The sequence below is a fragment of the Panthera uncia genome, chromosome C2, assembly GCF_023721935.1.
Source record: "Panthera uncia isolate 11264 chromosome C2, Puncia_PCG_1.0, whole genome shotgun sequence".
Classification (NCBI taxonomy): Eukaryota; Metazoa; Chordata; class Mammalia; order Carnivora; family Felidae; genus Panthera; species Panthera uncia.
The window spans coordinates 8824492-8845703 of record NC_064810.1 but is presented as its reverse complement, the minus strand read 5'-3'; the positions used below and the strand labels follow the sequence as shown (position 1 = coordinate 8845703).

The window sequence follows — 21212 nt, the reverse complement described above, 5'->3', positions numbered from 1 at the left end:
TTCCAATAGGATTCCAACGAGAGAGCCATTCCTCTGCTCAGATCTGACATCGTGCATATCCTGTCAGCCGCCACCCAGACCCTCCTGAGAAGAGATATGTCTCTAAACAGAAGACTTTATGCGTGGTTACTAGGTACTGACCAGTATACGACAATCGAAAGTCGAAGTTAACATGAAACCTTATAGTGCTGATTTGTGGATCAAGTTTCAGTCTTGGTGATATGTTTCTGAATCATGAAGTCTGGAGAGAGGACACACTGACGGAATATGGCACCGGTCAGATGAGTTCTGCCTACGCTGTAGCTTTGCTTATGTTGCAGCTGTTACACAAAAAACAGGGAAATAAACAAATGGGTTTTTTTTTTTAATTTTAGAGATTGAGAGAACGTGTGCGATTGGGGGAGGGGGAGACAGAAAGGGAGGGAGGGAGGGGGAGAGAGAGAGAGAGAAAGAGAATATCTTAAGCAGGCTCCACGCTCAGTGCGGAGCCCGACGTGGGGCTCGATCCCATGACCCTGGGATCATGACCTGAGGCAAAATCAAGAGTCAGCTGCTCAGCAGATTGAGCCACCAGGTGCCCGTAAATGGGATATTTAAAATGCTCACTGAATTGCATTTTAAGAAGCTTGAAATACCACAAAAACTTGTAGTGAAACCTCCTTCAAGTAGAAGCTTGCTGCTATGAAGAAGTCTCATGGGCTTGCAGGGTGTGAGAGCAAACCCACAGACGGTTTGATACAGATGGAAATGTTTGTGGTATTGACCTAAAGTTTTGGAAGACATTTGGAACCGACTTTGGGAGAGCCTGAGAACCCGGGCCCATGTTTCTGTGCACAGCCCATAAACTTGTAGAAAAGCCTTTGACGGTTGGTTCACAGGGACAGAGTTCAGGAAATCCCAGGGCTTGGAGGCTAGCACTTCAGAATTTTATAAATCTGCATGTTCGTGTACCTGAGCACAGGTGGCACACAAAGTGACCATGAAAGGACTCCACAGCTTTTTTTTTTTTTTAAGACTTTATGATTTTAGAGCAGTTTCAGGTTCACAGCAAAATTAAGAGGAAGGTACACAGTTCCCAGCTCCCCCCCTCCCCCCCACAACCTCCCCACCAGAGTCACACATGTGTCAGTCTGTGAACTGGGGCTGGCACGTCATCACCCAGCGTCAGTGGCTTCCACCAGGGCTCACTCGTGGTGGTGAGCATTCTGTGGGCTTGGACACGTGTAAGGACACGCATCCACCTTTACAGCATCACGCAGAGTGGTTTCACTGCCCTAAAGAATCCTTTGCTTCTCCGCTTTTACAACTCTCAACATATAGGTCTTCTCACACCAAAGTCAGGAAGTTCTCTGAACCCTTTCCTTCCTCTCTTCTCCGTAGTTACAGAACTGCCAGAACCCATTGCACGGAAGCCAGTGAAGGATGTCAAGAAGAATATTTACAGACTCTTTAAGCATTTTTATCAAAAGGATGATTCTGATAAATGCTCAGCTCCCGCTTAGTTGACCTTGACTTGCTGTCTATAGAGAGGACCTGGGAACAAGTTGAGTGCTGGCTCCCACCTGTTAGCCTCAGCCCCAGAATCAATGCTCCTAATACCATGAGATGCCTTTCTTGCCCTGAAGACCTCACAGACTTACCCAGAACTCACAATAAGAGCATATAGAGGAGAATAGCTTGAGTTCACATACTGCCATATAAATGCTGGATTTTAAAAATGATCCTGTTTCCATTAGGTCCTTGTAATCAGACTTATCCAAGACAGGGTGAACTCTTGGGATGAACTAAATTGATGCCTGTTGAGCTGGAATCCTTAGCATACCACTTTTTTTATCAGAAGAAGAAAATGTGACTTAGTCTCACCAGGTTGGAATTTGGTTTTCTGTTGGAGGAGTTCTCTTTTTAAAAATACCGCAGCATGAGACCCTTGCATAATGTTATGTACCTTAAAATTATAGATCTCGTTACAGCTCATGGCTCTTGTTCTCCTGCAGGTTCAGATATTAAAGGAAATACCGTTGTGCCAGAATCCGAACTCTCAAATTCTTACGAAGACCAGTCCTCGTATTTTTTTGAAAAATATTCTAAGGATCTTTTAGTTGAGGTAAAGGAGACTTTCTGGAAAGTAGGTCCCAATCAGAACATTCCTGATCATGATTCCTCAGTAGATTGATTTGTAGGACCTCAAAGTGGATGTTGGGAATGTTGCTGGATACGCGGTTGGGAAAATTCTGTGTGTGTCTGTTTCGTGCCCTGTGACTGGTTTTCTATCAGAAATAAACTATCCCAGAATACTTAAAATTAGAAAAAACCAATAGTGTCATACTGTGCTTAAAATTAGAAAAACCAAGAGTGTCATGCTGTGCTACAGTGTCCTACAATATCCTAATAATATGTGGCTTTTTTGGGGGGAAAAAAAGGGTCTAGCTGAGATACTGCACCAGAAGTTCTCAGATGCTGACATAGAGGAACGCCATCATGCATATCTGAAGCCTTTCCGCATCCTCGTCAGTCTTCTGGACAAGCCGGAAATAGGTAATGTTAGAAGTGCAGTTACCGGGGTGCCTGGGGGGGGGGGGGGCTCAGCCGGTTAAGAATCCGCCTCTTGGTATCAGCTCAGGTCATGATCCCAGGGTCGTGGGATTGAGCGCAGTGTCGGGCTCTGCACTGAGCGTGGAGCCTGCTTGGGATTCTCTTTCCCTCCCTCTCTTTGCCCCTCCCCTGCCCTCGCTTGCATGCACGTGCACGCTCGCTCACTCTCTCTCTAAATAAACTTTAAGGAGAAAAAAAAAAAAAAGAAATGCGGTTATCCTCATAGGCCCGATGTGGATTGCCTGTGTCGAGGGAGTTAAACTTGGCGAGACACAGTCAACATGTTATTTTGAATATAATTCAGTCATTGGAATTTCAGAATCTTGAAGCATTTTCATCACCTTGTGTGTTCAGTCATCCTGTCTGGGCACCACTTAAAAGTTTTGCACGATAACGTGAACGCTTTTGTTGGAAAAATACCTTGGAGCTCCTATCGTGCGCATCTGTGTGTGTTGTGTGCCCACAGAGCACATAGGGCACTGACTGTGTGAGAATGTTTCCTCAGTCCAACGTCATGCTTCAAATGCACTTTGATCTTATTTTCGAGTGAGTAGGGATCCTCCTCCCTCTCTCTGCCTCACGACCCGGGGAAAGCCACGTCTGCCGTGCAGGCCTCGGTCTGTTCCTCTGCCAAATGAAAGGGGTTGAACTAGACTCCAGCTCCTGAAGGGTCCCCTCTTGCACACTGTGGTCCTGTGAGTGTCAGCTAAAAACACAATGACCTCTGTCCCTTGCTTAGAGAACAGAAATTGCTCTGATATCCATTCACGGTAAGATCTTAACATCCGATCGCTTGAGTGGGGGAGGGGCAGAGAGAGGGAGACAGAGAATCCCAAGCAGGCTCTGCAGTGTCAGCACAGAGCCCGATGCGGGGCTCGAACGCACGAAACCGTGAGACGATGACGGAGCTGAAACCAAGAGCCTGACGCTTAACTGACTGAGCCACCCAGGCGCCCCAAAAGCGTTCGACGTTCTTATGCTGTAGGTAAAATATACTTGGGGCTGATCATCAAAAAAGTTCTCAAAAATGCATAAATAAAAGTTTTCTGAGGCACGTTTTTGGTTTTGTGGAAAAGCAGCATCAAAGATTAATCTGCTGATTGCTTTTTACACGGATACATTGAGAGAGCTTTCACTTTCTCAGAATCAATCCTGTTTTCATCCCTTTGCACACTTGGGTGAGAAGTCGCTGCCTTCACTGCCTGGTGGCTGCTGGTTGTGGGGCAGAAATGTCCAGCCACCTTCCACCTGCCTGGTTGACAGCAGTGCTTCTCTAACCTGCGGCTGGTCCAGTTCTTTTGTGCCATTTTAATAAGCTTTTCAAGAGCAGTGTTATTTTTTTTGTGGGGTTCTGGCTCACGATTAAAAGGATTTAGACGGGCACCTGGCTGACTCCGTAGGTAGAGCATGTGACTGTTGACGTTGGGGTCGTGAGTTTGAGCCCCTTGTTGGGCTCGAGATTACTTTAAAAAAAAGATTAAAAGCAAAAATTCAAAGTGTAAAAAAAAATTTTTTTTAATTAAAAAATAAGGAAAGTTGCCCTATTCTACTCTGTTGGTATTTATGCCGGGTAACGTCTCTGGCCAGAGGTGATGCACACTTAACACACACCAAGCACACGCCCTGGATCTGTCAGGCAGAAGCAGGCGTGGGCAGGTTACTTAACCTGGCTGCCTCTGTCCCCGTATCTGTGGTCCCTACAGCAGTTGGTACCTGGTGGCGCGGCTGTTGTGAGAATGGAATAAGTTCATAGATCCAACGCGCTTAGGGCGCGTCTCCAGCCCGTAGTGTGCGTGACAGAAATGCTGGCCGTTTACGTGAATGTTGTTCCCCCAACTTAATAAAGTTGTCATTATCAAACTAAAGTTTCTGAGCATTTTAGACCCTAAGATTGTGTGTACGGTTCCTCTCACTTTCATGCGTACGCCATTTATTTACTTATTTAAATACGGATTATTAACCTCTCTCTGTTTTCTTTTTCGTCACAGGGCCTCGAGTGGTTGGGAATTTGTTCCTTGAAGTCATCCGGGCCTTTTATTCTTACTGCAGAGACGCTCTCGGCTCTGACCTTAAACTTAGCTACACCCAGAGTGGAAACTCGCTCACAAGGTACGGGTTTGGCCTCCAGCTTCGCACTTCTTCCTCCCTCCCCGACGCTGCTCGTCTCACTTCCCCTGCCGTGTGGTATAAAGTGGGCGGGGCTGGAGAAAGTGGACACGCGAGGGATCGCGACCCGAGTGAGGATAAAACCTGTGCGCTTGAGTCAGTCGCCGTGAAAGGACAGTTTCCTGTTGAATACCGTGAAGGGTTTAAAAGGCGTTGAAGCCGGTCTCCACCCAGCCTGGGATGTACAAAATGTATTTACTGAGCGAGTAGGAAACCCGGATCTGGTGTGTGTCCACGTGGTGACTTACAGGGAGGATGGCAGGAGGAGGGTAAGGTTGGGAAGTGGAGCCCGTGGCAGAGGGGAGAGCCAGGCAAGGGCACGCTGAGGGCAGGTGCCACAGGACCCTGAAGGCAGAGCAGGTGAGGTTCAGGACGTGGCAGACATGGTGCCTTGGAGTATGTAGTTCTCTCTCGACCCTGGGTTTTGTTTTTGTTCCTTTTAAGATAGTACAGTGTCTTCCTTTTGACTTTATTATTTTTTTAATGCTTTTATTTATTTTTGAGGGAGAGAAAGAGAGAGAGTGTGCACAAGCGAGCCAGGGAGGGGCAGAGAGAATCCCAAGCAGGCTCCAGACCCGAATGCAGGGCTCGATCCATGAGATCATGACCTGAGCCGAAACCAAGAGTCGGATGCTTAACTGACTGAGTCACCCTGGTGCCCCTTACTTTATTCTTGATGTAGTTTCCTTCTGCCTGAATTAGCATTGGATATATTGAAAATTTAAAGCTATTTGAGGATTTATCTGGCTTCTTAATTGTAAATGTACCAAGAGTTCTGAGTGTTTGCTTTTTTCCTCCCAGAATTTTTCCTCTTTTCCTCCCCTTTTTTCCTCTTTTCTCCCAGAATTACTGTTTTTCTAAATATGAAAGTAACCATGCTCTTTGTGGAACATACCAGTATTTGAAAATGTCAAGAAGAAAGATACCACCCATGCTCCACCACCCTTGAGAGAAAAACATAAAACGTTTTCATTTCTTTCCAAACTTTGAATGCATATGTAAATATACAGATGCCTGTCTTTTATTTTAAAGATGGTATTATGAGCTATTTAATTGCCTGTTTTTTCTTTTAAATGCAAGTTGTGAGTAGCTCTGCTCTCTTCTACAATGGAATATAATGGTTGTCTTAGGTTCCTCAGTAAGGATTGATCATCTGTTTAAATGAATCCTGACCGATTGGTCAATCTCCTGCTGACCGACTTGTAGGTGGCTTCCAATTTTTCAGTGTTTTTAAATGGCCTTGCAACGGTATCCTCATGCATATATCTTTGGGTGACCATGCAAGGATTTCTGTAGGGTAAATCCATAGAATAAATTTCCTGAGTCATAGAAGATACACATTTAAATTTTAGCCAAATTTCGCACCCAAATGGGTATACCATATTATTTTACCAACAGACTATCTCATTACCCACAGCTGGACTCAAACTGGTTTTCTATACCAGATTCTTTTCACAACAGCTCTGACACTTGTTTCTTTTTATTTCTTTTTTAAATGTTTATTTTTGAGAGAGAGAGAGAGAGCATGAATAGGGAAGGGGCAGAGAGAGACGGAGACACAGAATCCCAAGCCAGCTCCAGGCTCTGAGCTCTCAGAACAGAGCCTGACACAGGGCTCGAACTCATAGACCACAAAATCATGACCTGAGCCGAAGTCGTACGTCTAACCAACTGAGCCACCCAGGCGCTCCTCTGACACTTCTTTCTAAGAGAATGTGTTAATATAAATCCTGTTTAGGATGGCATGCAAACTCTTTCCAGTAACAGGACAGTAACATTTTTATCTTTCTTGGGATTTGTCCATCTCTCCAGAAACAAGTAAATGAATTACAGGTTTTCAGGAACAGTGTTCTTGTAGTGAAGGGTTTCTCATGGATATAGTTAAGAGTCTCCACCTTCCCTTACAGTGCAATAAAAGAAAACAGAAATGCCTCGGAGATTGTTAAAACGGTGAATTTGCTGATCACTTCCCTAAGCACAGACTTTCTCTGGGATTATATGACAAGGTGCTTTGAGAACTGCTTTAGGTAAGTGTCCAGTTCCAGATTATAGAATGTTCAGGAAGGACTGGAAGCTCTTGTGGTTTCATAGCTGCTTTTTGTGGCTCAGGGTGGGTGATCTCTGCTGAGCACACGACAGGAAAGAATTCAAATCTTAGCGGAATAAAAAATATTGCCATTAAGAAGGTTCAGGTAATCTCCGCCACATAATTCTGAAGCTTTTTTATTTATTAATTCTAATTAATTGATTGATTAATTGATTGATTAATCAATTAATTAACTGAGATGAAAATCCTGTGCATTTTCAAGTTACGTTGACTAAATAGACTCTTTGCACAGTTCTCCTGGAGGCTGATGTGTTTAAGGAGGCTTAGTTTTGTGGCTCTGTGTCTAGAGTGAGTGGTTTTGAAATCACCAGTCTCCTTAAATTCTTACTGAAATTGTTCCATAACAGGTCCGATAAAAGCATAATGTCTCAGCTGCCACAATCAGCTTCAAGTCACCTTCGGTCTGATGACTTGTACCACCTTGACATCGTGGATGGTGGCCCCGCTGTGGGGATCCACGTGCCTCCCTGCGAGCCTTTCCCCGGTCCCTCTCCCTACAGCAGGGGAATAGCGTCATTTCTCAGAGCCCGTCTTGTCCTGAGTCCCCCTGTCAGCCTTCCTTCCTGTCACCCTTGAGTGCGATGCTCTGTGCTGTCACTGTCCTCCACTACCCAGCAGCTTAGCAGAAGCTTGACTTGTCGCTTCCTGTGGGCCCTTCTCTGGCCTCAGAGCCCTACACGCACTCATTAACGCCTCGGGACAGCCCAAGGAGAAGTAGGCCCTTGTATCACGTAAGAAAGCCGGGGCCCAGTGACACGCAGCCCTTGTGTGGCTGCGCGGCAAGTTAGCAGCAGCCGAGATGGGAACCCGGGAGCGCCTCACTTCCCGGCTGCTCCCACAGTGCAGCTCTGTGTCCCCTAGAGCCAGGTCCCGGCAGGCGTTCAAACCTGTGATGAATGAATTATAGCTGGACCCACGGGCAACCCAAGGCCACGTTATACTGAAGCTGGACTGTATTTTGGTCAGCGTGTTTCCACTTCAGAGTTGGAAGGTGTGCTTTCTTTTTTTAAAAAAATCAACTACGAAACATACCAAGTGTAAGGAAAACCAAGAAGTAATGTCAGATACACATGTACCCATTACTGAAATTATAGTGAACCCTTGGCCATTTTTTTTTTTTTCAGATTTTTTTTTTTTGAGGAATAAAATGTTGCTACCCAGATAGAACTAACTCCTACCTTCCCAGCACCTTCCCCCTTCTTACTGGGATTATTAGGGTCCGTCCTAGCCGTGATGTTGTCTGTGCATTTATAACAAGTGCGCATCCAGAAATGATACAGTCTCGTGTGTCTGTTCAGGCTTTACGTAAGCGGTATCAGGTTGTATATAACTTTTTACAGTGTGCTGTTTTGGTGGTGGGTTAACAGTCCTTTGGAGAGCAGTCTGTACACCTGGTAAAAACACTAGTTTCAATTTTTCCATTGTTGCAAATGTCCTTTGTCCTGTCTCTTTACACACACATGCGCAAGTTTCTTTAGAGGAGACACGGAGAACAGTTGCCTAGGCTAGAGTGTGTGTACTTCTTCACAGTGCTCAGATAAATGCCAAGATAACTACATGGTAATTTGCGGTGAAGACAGTGAACTCAGGTCGAGTTGTCCCATGAGAGCTAGGTGAATCCAAAGTTACTCTGTTTTGAGCACCAATACGTATCTATTTTGTAACTTACCTATTTAACCAGTCACCTGCTTCTTTAAAAAGAAGCGTTGAGTTTTATAGCATAAGCAGCCACCGACAGAGCGGAGCGGTGTGGACGCCGGAGACTCTAAGCCACTCCCGTGCCGAGCTCGTGGGGATTATGGGGAGGCGCTGTGTCAGGTTGCTTTCAGGAAAGTAGAACGACTGCTCAGCCTGCCCTTCTCTAGCCAGGCGCCTTCCCTCGGAACATGCCTTTGGTTTGGGGCTGGGGACCTAGTGTTGCACCCGTAGCAGAGCTCCGGATCCGCTGGCCGTGGAATCCCACCCGGGCGTGGGACCACCCTCATCTGAACCGATGAAGTTCAGATCTGACCAAACCCGTTTTGGAGATAAGCAGATTCAAGACACTGACACTTCTTTGTGTTAGTTTTACAAAGCTTAATTATGAGAATTACAGAAGCTATCTTTCATTATGTTTGAAATAGAGGAACTTTATTGGACATCATGAATGCTTGAAGTTACCATGGGAGAAAGAACTGATTTGTTTTTCTTTCCTGTGACTTCTGTAGACCAGCGAAGCAGAGTTACACTGTTGGGAACAGCATCAGCCCTCCTCCGACGGTCTCGGAGCTCTGTACCCTTCTGGTGTTCCTTCTGGATGTTATTCCCCTGGTGAGGCCCCTTGCTGTGAAGAGGAGGCTCCATGCTTGGCTGATATTTACGCTTTTCATTAGTGTCGTTGGCCTGATAAACCTTGCCATACTGAAAAGTGGTTTTACGTAAACACACAACACTTTTTTTTATGTTTATGTATTTTATTTTATTTTTTTTTAACATTTATTTGTTTTTGAGAGACAGAGAGGCAGAGCGTGAGCAGGGGAGGGGGAGAGAGAGATACAGAATCTGAAGCAGACTCCAGGTTCTGAGCTGTTTGTTAGCACAGAGCCCGATGCAGGGCTTGAACTCACGAACTGCAAGACCATGACCTGAGCTGAAGTCGGACGCTCAACCGACAGAGCCAGCCAGGTGCCCCTTTAATGTTTATTTTTGAGAGAGAGAGACAGAGACAGAGCATGAGTGGAGGAGTGACAGAGAGAGAGACACAGAATCTGAAGCAGGCTCCAGGCTCCAAGCTGTCAGCACAGAGCCCAACGCAGGGCTCGAACCCACGAACTGCGAGATCATGACCTGAGCTGAAGTTAACTGACCGAGCCACCCAGGCGCCCCCAATGCACGACACTTTTAATGTTTGTTTTAGCGCAGAGAATGTAGCTGCTACACAATGTTGTTTAGTAGTGAGAGTAAATGTACCTCTAGGTAAAATTGTGCAGTTGACTAATTTTCTCAAAGGAAGCTAATTTACTTAATATAGAAACAAATGTGGCAATAGTTTTCTACTAGAAAAGGTAAAGATAGTTGAAAAAAAGAGGAAGAATGTCCATTGATTTGTCTAGATCAAAAAGAAAATACTTTGTTTTCTGATTTGGGAACGAACATAAAACTTATGCTCTTAAAAAATGGACTTTTCGGGGCACCTGGGTGGCTCAGTCGGTTAAGCGTCCGACTTCAGCTCAGGTCACGATCTCGCGGTCCGTGGGTTCGAGCCCCGCGTCGGGCTCTGGGCTGATGGCTCAGAGCCTGGAGCCTGCTTCCGATTCTGTGTCTCCCTCTCTCTCTGCCCCTCCCCCGTTCATGCTGTGTCTCTCTCTGTCTCAAAAATAAATAAACGTTAAAAAAAAAAAATTAAAAAAAAATGGACTTTTCTAAGGTGCCATTTTGAGGTGCATTTGCTTTTTTCTGATCAAAAATTGAAAGCCCATTAAACCCGGGTCTTTTTTCCACAGGAACTTTACTCTGAGGTACAAACCCAGTACCTCCCGCAGGTGCTGGGCTGCCTGGTGCAGCCTCTGGCCGAGGAAATGGAGACTCTAAGCTTACCTGAGCTCACGCATGCCTTGAAGACATGTTTCAAAGTGCTGAGCAAGGTCCAGATGCCACCTTCCTACCTGGACATGGAGCCCACGAGTGGAAGCACGGTACGTGCCTCGAGGAGCTGACGTGGTTCCCCAGGTGAGGCTTATGCCCTCCTGGGAGCAGGAAGGAATTAGGGTTGGTTAGGGGAGGAGTAAAGGTCAGAGGATGTAGTGGTAATATCTAAGTTACGCTTCTAAAATCCTCAGACACTTTCCAAAGCTTTTAGCATGGAAGCTGATCACCCCTTCACTTTGCCTACCCACCCCCCCCCCCTTCCTTCTACAGCTCTCGGTTAGCTTCCACTCACCTTCCAGATCTCGTCATGTGTATGTTTTTGTGTGTTGGTGGTATCTCTCTAAACGCGTACGTGAGGGGCGCTGGGTGGCTCAGCCGGTTAAGCGTTCGACTTTGGCTCACGTCACGATCTCGCAGTTTGTGGGTTCGGGCCCTGTGTCGGGCTCTGTGCTGACAGCCCTGTGCCTGCTTCAGATTGTGTCTCCCTCTCTCTCTCTGCCTCTCCTCTGCTCGTGCTCTTTCTCTTTTCCTCAAAAATAAACATTAAAAAACGACACCACCACCACCTAAGTGAGATACTAGTTTACCTGGTCTGCAATAACAAAGTACCAAGGACCGAGTGACTTACGTGAGAGGAAGTTATTGTCTCACGGTTCTGGAAGCCAGAAGTCTCCACGACAGTCTAGCTGTGGGCTTTACAGTGTCTTCCAGTCTTGCCCCGTTGGGGTTATTTAGGCGGTTTCCGGGTTTCACGGTTACCGCGCTGCGTCCTAGTGCAGCTTGTTCGTGGCTGCGGGTTTCTCTGAAGGATCAATGCCTTGAAATGGGTTGTAATGAAACCCATTTCTTTTTAAACTGGGAGAGAGGTACGCTTGCCCCTTCTGACTTGATGTGGGCGCTGCCAGACCGGGTCCCCAGAAGACTGTCACAGTTCCCCAAGCAGTTCGATTTTTTTTTTTTTATTTTCCACTTCACTTCAAGATTTGAAAATTCCGGGGTGCCTGCCTGCATGGCATAGTCCCTTGAGTGTCTGACTCTTGATTTCAGCTCCGTTCATGATCCCAGGGTCATGGGATCGAGCCCCGAGCCCCGTGTCAGGCTCCACACTGAGCATGGTGCCTACTTGGGATTCTCCCTCTCCCTCTGCTCCTCTCCCCCACATGCTCGCTCTCGCTCTCTCTCTCTCTCTCTCTCACTCACTCAAAAAAAAAATGTTTTGAAAATTCTGGCCTTGACACCCATTCAGTGTAGCCAAGGGCAGGAGAGTGGACAGGCTGGTAGCCAGGCACTCCTGGAGGCGCTGGGCCTGCCCCTCGGGTGCAGACTCACTCACAGACGTTTCCTTTCCACAGTGAGTCCTTTTCTTTTTCTAGCTGTTATAGCTAATCGGAAAAAAATCCTATAAATGATTTAAGGTACAAAGTTTAAGCGTTTGTCTATAAACATAATTAACCGTGTTTTTAGAAGTGCATACTGTTTCATTCTTCCCTAGAGAGCACAGTGGCGTAAATGGTAAAGTGTTTTAAATTTAATGTAATATTATGTAAGTTAACAGTGTAAGAGGAGAGGCTGGTGATCAAAGGTTGCAGTGGCATCCCTTTGAAAAAGCCACAAAGTGTAGACACACACGTACACACACACACACACACACACACACACACACACACGGATGGATAAGGTGCTATATATACAGGGGCAAACCCTTCATTCTAGTTCTCTGCTCTCGTTTTATTTCTTCATGCCTTTATTTTACCCCCACTCCAATGTCCTCATTCACGTTTGAAATTTAAATAGATCAGAAACTGTTTTTGCAACAGGTTTTTGAACCTCAAAGGCTTAAATGAATGTACAAAGTGGGCTCAAAGCCAGCCTGCGCAAAGCGCTGGAGACACAGCGGCCTCTCTCTGGGCTTGCACCCATCTCCATCCCCCTGATGGGCCTTCTTCATTTTATTAGACACTTTTGCATGGGGGTTGTCTTGGGGTAGAGAATTAGGATTTTGGAAAACGGGAGGTGCAAGCTTTGGTTTGCTGGATTCGGCTGATTCTTGAATCCCTTGGCCCCACGAGATGGTGTAGTTACAAATCTCCATTTTTTGCAGAGTCCAGTAAAAGGTGAAAACAGTGAAGTAATTATAGACACAAAGGCGGTGATTCCGGGTGATGAAGAAGCTTCGTTTCCTCCCCTTAAATCTGAAGACAGCGGGATCGGGCTCAGCGCCTCGTCCCCGGAGCTGTCGGAGCACCTGCGGGTCCCCAGGGTGTCTCCCGACAAGGATGACGTTTGGAAGAAGGGTGGGAGCATGCAGAGGACGTTTCTGTGCATCCAGGAGCTGATTGCCACCTTCGCCCACAAGAACATCTTTGGGGTGCAGCCGACGGCGTCTGGAGAAGAAACCAAGTGCGAAGAGCCCGCAGGCCGCAGAGACGAGGGCGGGCCACCAGGCACGGCGGTCAGCGACCCCGGCGGGAAGAACTCCTGGGATGCCAAGCCCATCAGCGTGCCCCAGTTTAAGCAGATGCTTTCTGACCTCTTCATGGCTCGAGGGTCTCCATTTAAGACAAAAAGCGTGGAGTCACCGTCACCTGTGCCCCGGAGCCCTGGCCGGAGGAAGGAGGGGGACTGGGCCGTGGAGCAGGGGGTCGTGGACCTGGGGAGCTCACGGGAGGCCTGCCGGGAGGCCTTCGCTGCCGCATGCCATCTGCTGCTGGACTGCGCTACCTTCCCTGTGTACCTGTCCGCGGAAGAGACGGAGCGCCTTTGCGAAACGCTCTTCCGGCTCCCGGGTGAGCACCCTGCCCCACGGAGCCACCCCGAGGAGTCCCGACACCTAGCTGATGTTTGCAGACAGGCCGAAACCGCGTCTGCCGGGAGGGGACTCTTCCCCACACTCGTCTCCTCCTTATTTTGTCACAAGCTGTGTGTGCATTTGACTCGTGTCTTACCGATGGCAGATTGGTGAGGCTGGGGCTGTAGTTTTGACCTTTAGGTGTCCCGTGCAGCAGATCCCATTAAAGGATCTGGAACATAAAAGGTGCTTAATGATAATCAAGAAGTAGGCTGTTTCATGAGGCCTGTTGTTAAAGATTTGTGTTAGTTTGCTAAGGTTGCTGTGACAAAGTCCTCCCAACTGAGTGGCTTAAAAAAACAGAAAGGTATTGTCTCCGGCTCTGGAGGCAGAAGTCTGAGATCAGCCTGTTGGCAGAGCCGTTCTCCGTTTGAAGGCTCTGGGTAGGGATGTGTTCCAGCCCTCCCCCTTAGCTTCCGGTAGTTCCTGGGACCGTGGCGTTATAACTCCAGTCTGCATGGCATCCCTCCATGTGCGTGTATGTGTCCTGCATTCAGATTTCCTTCTTATAAGGACACCAGTTGTGGTGGATCGGGGCCCATTCTAACGTGACCTTGTTTTAACTAATTACATCTGCATCAACCCTGTTTCTGAATAAGGTCACATTCTGAGGTCCTAAAGGACCTTATGACTGCAACATAAGAATTTGGGAGAGTTGGGGGGTGGGGGGTACACAGTTCAGCCCATAACAGGCAGCTTCTTAGAAGCTCAGGCCGCCATAACAAAATCCCATAGGTCAAGTGGCTTAAACAACAGAAATTTCTTTCTCAGAGTTCTGGAGGCTGGAAGTTGGAGATCAGGATGCTGGCATAGTCCGTTCCTGAGGAGGGCTCTCCCCTCGGTTATAAACGGCCACCTTTTTGTAGGATGCTCACATCCTGGGGACGTGGGCGGGGGTGGATCTCTCTAATGTGTCTTATAAGGGCACTAATCCCGTCATGAAGGCCCCACCTCTGAGTACCAGCACATTAGGGGTTGGGGCTTCAACATCTGAATTTGGGGCAGACACAATTCAGTCCTTAGCAGGCATTGAACACTTTAAGAAAAAGAGAGGAACATGGAAAACAAGAAAGAAGGGATCAAATTGAAGGGAACACAGGAACACAGGACAAAGCTGTCCCCTCTTGTAGCCATCACGGTAAATTTCCTGTGCGGTCTGTCTCTCAAATCATTAGCTGCAAACGACACCGTACTTGAAGGCACTGCACTTGGAATTCAAGTCCACAGTATATTTTGGGCCTCTCTTAAAGCTAATGCCGTGAGTCCCACTATCGAGAGAGCAGCCTTGAAAAAACATTTTGAACTCTACACCAAAAAAATGTGGATATACTATATGTAAATTTAAAAGAAATTTTTAATGTGAGTTTTACTGGATGTAAACTTTTAAAATAAAAGACGCTTTGAATCATCCCAGAGCCCTGACACATTTTCAAAATTCAGGTAATCTGACAAGCTTTTGAAGGCAGACCCAGTCCCCTTTGTCCTCTGGCCCTGAGCGATGACTGATAGCACGTCCCCACGAGAGATTATCGCACCTGCTGGCCGTGTGACTTCTGGACCTCAGGGTGTCTTAGGATCTGCGAATTGTGAACCATTTTCACGCGATTTTCTTTATCTCCATCCTCTCTGACTGGCTTCCTCCCAGGAGGCGGCGACTGCACTTTCCCGTCGTGGCTGAGATCCCTCATGACCGTTTGCTGCTGTGTGTCTGACTGCTTCCTCCAGAACGTAGCCATCTCCACTCTGCTGGAGGTGATCAACCACTCCCAGTCCCTCGCCCTGGTCATCGAAGACAAGATGAAACGCTATAAAAGCTCTGGACACAACCCGTTTTTCGGCAAGCTGCAGATGGTGACCGTCCCTCCCGTTGCTCCAGGAATATTGAAAGTCATTGCAGAGAAAACAGATTTCTATCAGGTACGTCCCACTGGGAGGAGGGGGGTGACGCCCTCTTCCCAGCCAGCTATCTAAAGTTGTCCCCAAGGTCCCAGTCACTGTGATAAGAGGGATGTGGCGGCTCTGGTGACAGCTGGAGAGGGTTGCTCGAACCCTGTGCCTGCCTTGCCTGTCTCTCTGTCCCAGGCTCCTGGTACAGTTTCTGGCTCTGTGGCAAGAGGGCAGTAAAGTATTTGTGTTCAGTTTTGGGCTGACTGGACTTCGTACATAAGGACTGTTAGATTCTCTGAACATACGGAAGAAGAGACTGGGCCCTGATTTATAAGGTTAAAGGCTCCGAAGCTATTTAGCCTCAAGGAAAACTTAGTTACTTGTCAAATTTAGGAAAGCTCGCTGAAGATGGTGAGCAGCTGTTGTTCCTCTTTGTGGGGACAGTGTAAAATAGTTTAAAGCTACATATGATAGGGCTCTTTTAACTGCAAGAAGTTAGAAACAGTTCCAGCTGGGGCCCCGGGTGGCTCAGCTCATGATCTCACAGTTCGTGAGTTCGAGCCCCGTGTCGGGCTCTGTGCTGCCGGCTCAGAACCTGGAGCCTGTTTCGGATTCTGTGTCTCCGTCTTCTCTCTCTGCCCCTCCCCCACTCGAGCACATGCGCACGTGCGCTCTCTTTCTCAAAAATTAAAAAATGTTAAAAAAACAGTTCCAACCAGGTCATGAGGAAAAGTGAAATTTATTATAAAGGTGGTGCCCGTGGATGCCAAAGGGCAAGCGTAGACTGCAGCCGGGTCTCCTGGGCTCTCCGCTGGGCGGCTGTTAGATCCTGAGGCTGCTCCTTCTCCACGTCGCTCGGCCGTTCGGGGGTCACCTGACTAACTCGGTTGCCACTTGACCTTTGGTCTGCCATGTGACCCTCAAGTTCCTCTAGCCAATGATGTTTGTATGTCTCTCCCACAGTTGTGAACTGGTCAGTGTTACTAAACAGTCTGTCAGTGAGGCACCTGTGGGTCGGGGCCCTCGGCTTCTCCGGCCCGCCCAGCAGCGATGGGGGCCCAGGGGTGCAGAAAGGGATGTGCCCGCTCACCAGGACCTTTTCCCTGCAGTGATGGGGCAGCAGACACCCTGAAAAGTTTTGACACTGAGGAAGAGAGCTTTCTGATATTTTATGGGTGAATGAGATATTGAAACCGTCCAGTCCCTTTAGGTCCTAACAGCCTGTGCTCTGAAAGCCTTTGAGATAGGCCACCCTTCTCCTGTTTGGGATGAGCGCTTCTCAAGCAAGTCACGTAACTGAGGCCACCTCTCGACTTTATTGTTTTTTGTTGTTGTTAGTGACAGCTTTATTTAGATAGAATTCACATACCACATAAATCACCCACGTGAAACGTGCAGTTCAGCAGTTTTTACCATATTCACCGAATTGTACCATTTTACCTATTTTCTCTTTTTTTAATTTCTCCTTTGCAATTTTCTTTTTGAGCAAATGAATGCTTTCCAGTTCAGTATTTTAATCGCTTTAATGATTTTCCTCAGTATATTTTTGGAGCTATTAGTGGTCGGTCTAGGGCGTAGCAGGTACATCCTAACTTACCAGATCGACTCACTTCCAGACTAAATTCCAGTGAAACCCAGAGGCCTCCTGCAGTGTGGGCTTCTCCTCTTCCCCTTCTTGTGCTGTTGGTGCGCACATGACATCCATGCACGTCACGAACCCAGCGATGTGGTGTTATAGTCGTTACGTAATTTTATGTCCTTATCAGGAAGCTGGGAGAAGAAAGGAAAACACACAGCGAGACAGAGTGTGTTACTTAACCTCCTTTTTTTTTTTTTTACCATTTCTGGCTCTTCTCTTGTGGATTTCAGTCCGTACCTGGGCCATTTCCTTCCTCCTCTGCACCTGCGCTGCCACCCCCTCCCCCGTGCCACTGATGCTGTGTCCCGCCAGTGCACTTGAGCAGTACCTGTGTGCCTGTCGTTCACACAACCTTTTGAAGAGAATCAGTGGAAAGAAAAAAGGAGATACACACTTAGGTTGTCTTTGTAGAACCATGTAATTACCTTTACTGGTGCTTTTTGCCTTTTCTATGGATTTGATTCACTGGGGTCGATTGCTTTCACCTTGAAGAACTTCCTTACATGTTTCTTATAAGACAGGTCTGCTGGCAACAAATTCGCTCAGTTTTTGTTTATCTGGGAATGTCTTCATTTCACCTTCTATTATAAAAGATAGTTTTACTAGATAGCATGCTCTTCGTTGGGCTTTTTTTTTTTTCCTTTCAACACTTTGAATATAAGAACAAATCTACTTTAATCAGCCCTGGGTATGCCTGAATATGCAATATTTAAGGAAAGCAGCACTTTTTATTTTTATTTTATTTTTTAACATTTTTATTTATCTTTGAGAGAGACAGAGTGCGAGTGGGGGAGGGGCAGAGAGAGAGAGAGAGAGGGAGACACAGAATCGGAAGCAGGCTCCAGCCTCTGAGCTGTCAGCACAGAGTGCAACGTGGGGCTCGAACTCCCCAACCACAAGATTGCGACTTGAGCCGAAACCAAGAGTCGGATGCTTAACCGACTGAGCCACCCAGGTGGCCCCAGGAAAGCAGCACTTTTTAAATAATCTGTAACAAATGCTCATGTGAATGTTCAAATGAACTTACCATTTGAATTCACCATTTGGATACGTGATCCCACTGTCTTCTTGTCTCCAGCCTTTCCTATAAAAAGGCAACTCTTAATCTTACTGGGTTTCCCTTATAAATGATGAGTGAGTTTTCTCTTGGTGCATTCAAGATTTTCCCTCCTTTGTCCATTGGCATCTCATTGTGATGTGTCCAGTGTGGATGGCTTGGAGTTTATCCTACTTGGAATTCTTTAAGCTTCTTGGATATGTACATTAATGTTTTTTCATCAAATGTGGGAAGTTTTTTTAGCCATTATTTCTGCACATATTTTTCCTGCTGCTTTCTCTTCTCCTCACCTTGCACTCCATTTGTGGGAATCTGCTGCACTTGATGGCGTCCCACATTTCTCTAAGGCCCTGATCATTTTTCTTCATTCTTTCTTCTCTCTGTTCTTCAGATTTCATAATTTCTGTCGACCAGTTTTCTTCACTGGTTCTTCCTCGTCTTTGATATGAACTGCTGAGCCTCCTCAGGGGTGAAAGTTTTATTTCAGTTATTGTACTTTCAATTCTAGATTTCCATTGGGTTCTTTTTTTTTTTTTTTTTATGCTTTCTACTTGTTGATATTATCTACTTGATGAGAAGTTATTGTACCTTTCTTTAATTTTTTTTCTTTTCCCCCGAGAGAGGGCACAAGTGAGTGAAGGGCAGAGAGAGAGAGAGAGAGCTGGGGCACACTCGAGGCAGGGCTCAAGCTCACAGACGGAGAGATCATGACCAGAGCCAAAGTCAGATGCTTAACGTCTGAGCCACCCTGGTGCCCTTCCTTTACTTTTTAAAACATGGTTTCCTTTAGTTTTTTGAACACATTTATAGTGGCTACTTTGATGTCTTTGTTGAATAAATCTGACACCTGGGTTGCCCTCACAGACACCTTCTGTTGCCTGCTTTTTTCCCCTTGTGTATGTATTGTATTCTTTTGTTCCTTTGCATGTCCTATAGTTTTTCTTCAACGTTTTTTATTTATTTTTGGGACAGAGAGAGACAGAGCATGAACGGGGGAGGGGCAGAGAGAGAGGGAGACACAGAATCGGAAGCAGGCTCCAGGCTCCGAGCCATCAGCCCAGAGCCTGACGCGGGGCTCGAACTCACGGACCGCGAGATTGTGACCTGGCTGAAGTCGGACGCTTAACCGACTGCGCCACCCAGGCGCCCCATCCTATAGTTTTTCTTGAAGACTGGGCATTTTAGATAATGTATCATAGCAACTTTTCTGACCCCTCCCCCCAAGTCTTTTTGTTGTCTTCATTTCTTGTTTATTGCTTAGTGACTTGCCTAGACCGTTTTAGTGAAGTCTGTTTCCCCGGAGGTGTGAGCCCCGTGGTGCTACTCCCTAGAGGAATGTGCAGGCCCCTGAGATGACGGTGGTCTTAGCTGGGTTCTCATTGACTATATCTCTCCCTGGTCTCTCTGAAGCTGTGTCTTTTGGTCTCACACCCAGCTGTTAGGCTCCACTAACTGCTGACTGATTGCTCTCTTGTTTCCAGCAGGGCCCAAAGGCGTAAATTACTCCACAGCCTGATAATTTTTTGACACTAGTCTTTGAGGGGTTTTTTGGTTTGTTTGTTTGTTTGTTTGTTTGTTTGTTTTTTTGCCAGTAGAGTTCTTCCTAGCTCCCTCTTTTCCTGGTTATTTCTGATAAACAAGCTGGCCTGTGGTTTAATTTGTTGCTGTGCTGGAGCTTCCAGCCTCCTCTTAATTACTTACTACAAAAATTCCATTGTTTTTAAGAGTACCCTAGGCTTGAACTTCCTCACCCTCTTCGAAGTAAACTCTTTTCCCTTGATGGAGCTCTCTGTTTTGTGGCCTGCCTCTCCCTCTGGGCGAAGTCTCCATGTCCCATTGCTCAGGAAGAGCTGGGACCCAAATAGTGACCTGCTTCTTTTGGAGCGAAAGCTCCACAGGTTACTTGCAGTGGGGGGGAGCCTCCAGTCTTGTGAGCTGGCTTCTCCCAGCATATAACCTCCCCGCTGTAAGCAAAGTAGGGTAAGAATGACCAGAACCCCAGCACTGTTGGCCTGCAGCCCAGTTATAGCCTCCACCCGAGAGGAGGGATGAGGAGTGAAATGCCGCTGCCTTCCCTTTCGCAGAGCCTTGGACTAGGAGCTGGTGGGGAGGGGACTCTACCTGGAGTGGGTAGTCACCTTGTTCCTCGAGCCTCACTGAGCCGAGGCGGTGGGCAGGGTTGTAGTTCAACTGCCGCAGACTTGTTGCTTTAATTGTAATTTAGTAGATATTCTTGAATAAATGTTTCTTTATTTCCTGAATGCCCTTAGGATAATTTCCAAAGACCCTAAATTATGTTTTATTTTTTTATAACTTTCTGTAATTTTTTAATATGTTGTAATTTATATTTTTATAATTTTATAATTTTTTAATAATTTTTTTATTTTTATTTTTCTCTGATAGTCCACAGAGCTCCTCACACAGCCGTACTAACTTGCATACTCAGATCCCGTTTACAGTATTAGGTCCTGGTGGAGTTTTATTTAATTGCTATTCGGCTTGGGCCCCTTGTCCCCCTCCCCTTCCTGCCAAAATTGAGCCCGTGTGGATCTTGCAACTGGAAACAGTGTCACCGTAATACAGCAGCAGTGATTGGGCAAGTCCTTCCTTCCTTGGTCCTGCATATATCTGAGAAGCTTGGCATCATTGTAATATAGGCACAGAGAGGAAAGCAGGAGAGAACTTAGCCCATGAATCTTTGACCGCATTAATTACTCTTGCGACGATACACGCTTAGTGATATTTTTGAAAAGGACGCTTTTTCGAGTTCTGTCTGAAGTCTTGAATTTTGTTTTGAATCAGATTTAGTACATATCTCAGTACTTACCACTCATCATGCACTGTAGCATCCTTTATTAAAGTATACAACTCTCAAGGGCTGGGGCGGCAGGGGCCGGTGCCTGACCATGTCCAGATGCTGGACAGGAGCCAGTAAAGCAGCCCGCACCAACATCCAGGCCGCCCCCCAGTTCTCGGGCTCTAGGAAGAGGTCTGCTTGCAGATCTTCTAGACTTTTCTCATTCCCACGGAACAGACCATGTACCAGTGTTCCTGTTGCCCGTGATGTACAGAATAAGGTCTGCAATCCCATGAATCCCCTGACCTTTCTGATCAGGTGGTAAAGGCAGAATTCAGTTCACTAATTAAGTGTCCAGAACATAGGGATCAAGAAGTCCAACATAGATGAAGGAGCAGGTGTGTGTTTTGGGATCAACATCCACTCTCCAACCCTTCAATTCCAGGAGGAGTCTCTTACCTGTAAACTTGCCCATGGGGACCACAAGTAAAG

At 46.7% G+C, this 21212-nt stretch overlaps 1 protein-coding gene across 4 annotated transcripts in view; it reads left to right on the top strand.

Annotated features, from left to right (window-relative positions):
* The window catches only part of DOP1B (DOP1 leucine zipper like protein B), a 103632-nt gene that overhangs the window by 41324 nt on the left and 41096 nt on the right, over window positions 1–21212 (top strand). For 3 of the 4 annotated variants that reach the window (XR_007457183.1, XM_049627893.1, XM_049627892.1), the window contains exons 7-15: window positions 10–133; window positions 1995–2104; window positions 2421–2535; window positions 4581–4701; window positions 6666–6785; window positions 9073–9175; window positions 10348–10539; window positions 12594–13278; window positions 14986–15257. Coding sequence is in view for 3 of the 4 variants with exons in the window: in XM_049627893.1 (XP_049483850.1) it covers window positions 10–133; window positions 1995–2104; window positions 2421–2535; window positions 4581–4701; window positions 6666–6785; window positions 9073–9175; window positions 10348–10539; window positions 12594–13278; window positions 14986–15257 (1842 nt within the window). In the remaining variant the exon portion in view is untranslated. Of the gene's footprint in view, window positions 1–9; window positions 277–1994; window positions 2105–2420; window positions 2536–4580; window positions 4702–6665; window positions 6786–9072; window positions 9176–10347; window positions 10540–12593; window positions 13279–14985; window positions 15258–21212 lie in introns of those variants that run through there. The other variant, XM_049627894.1, reaches the window with a different exon arrangement.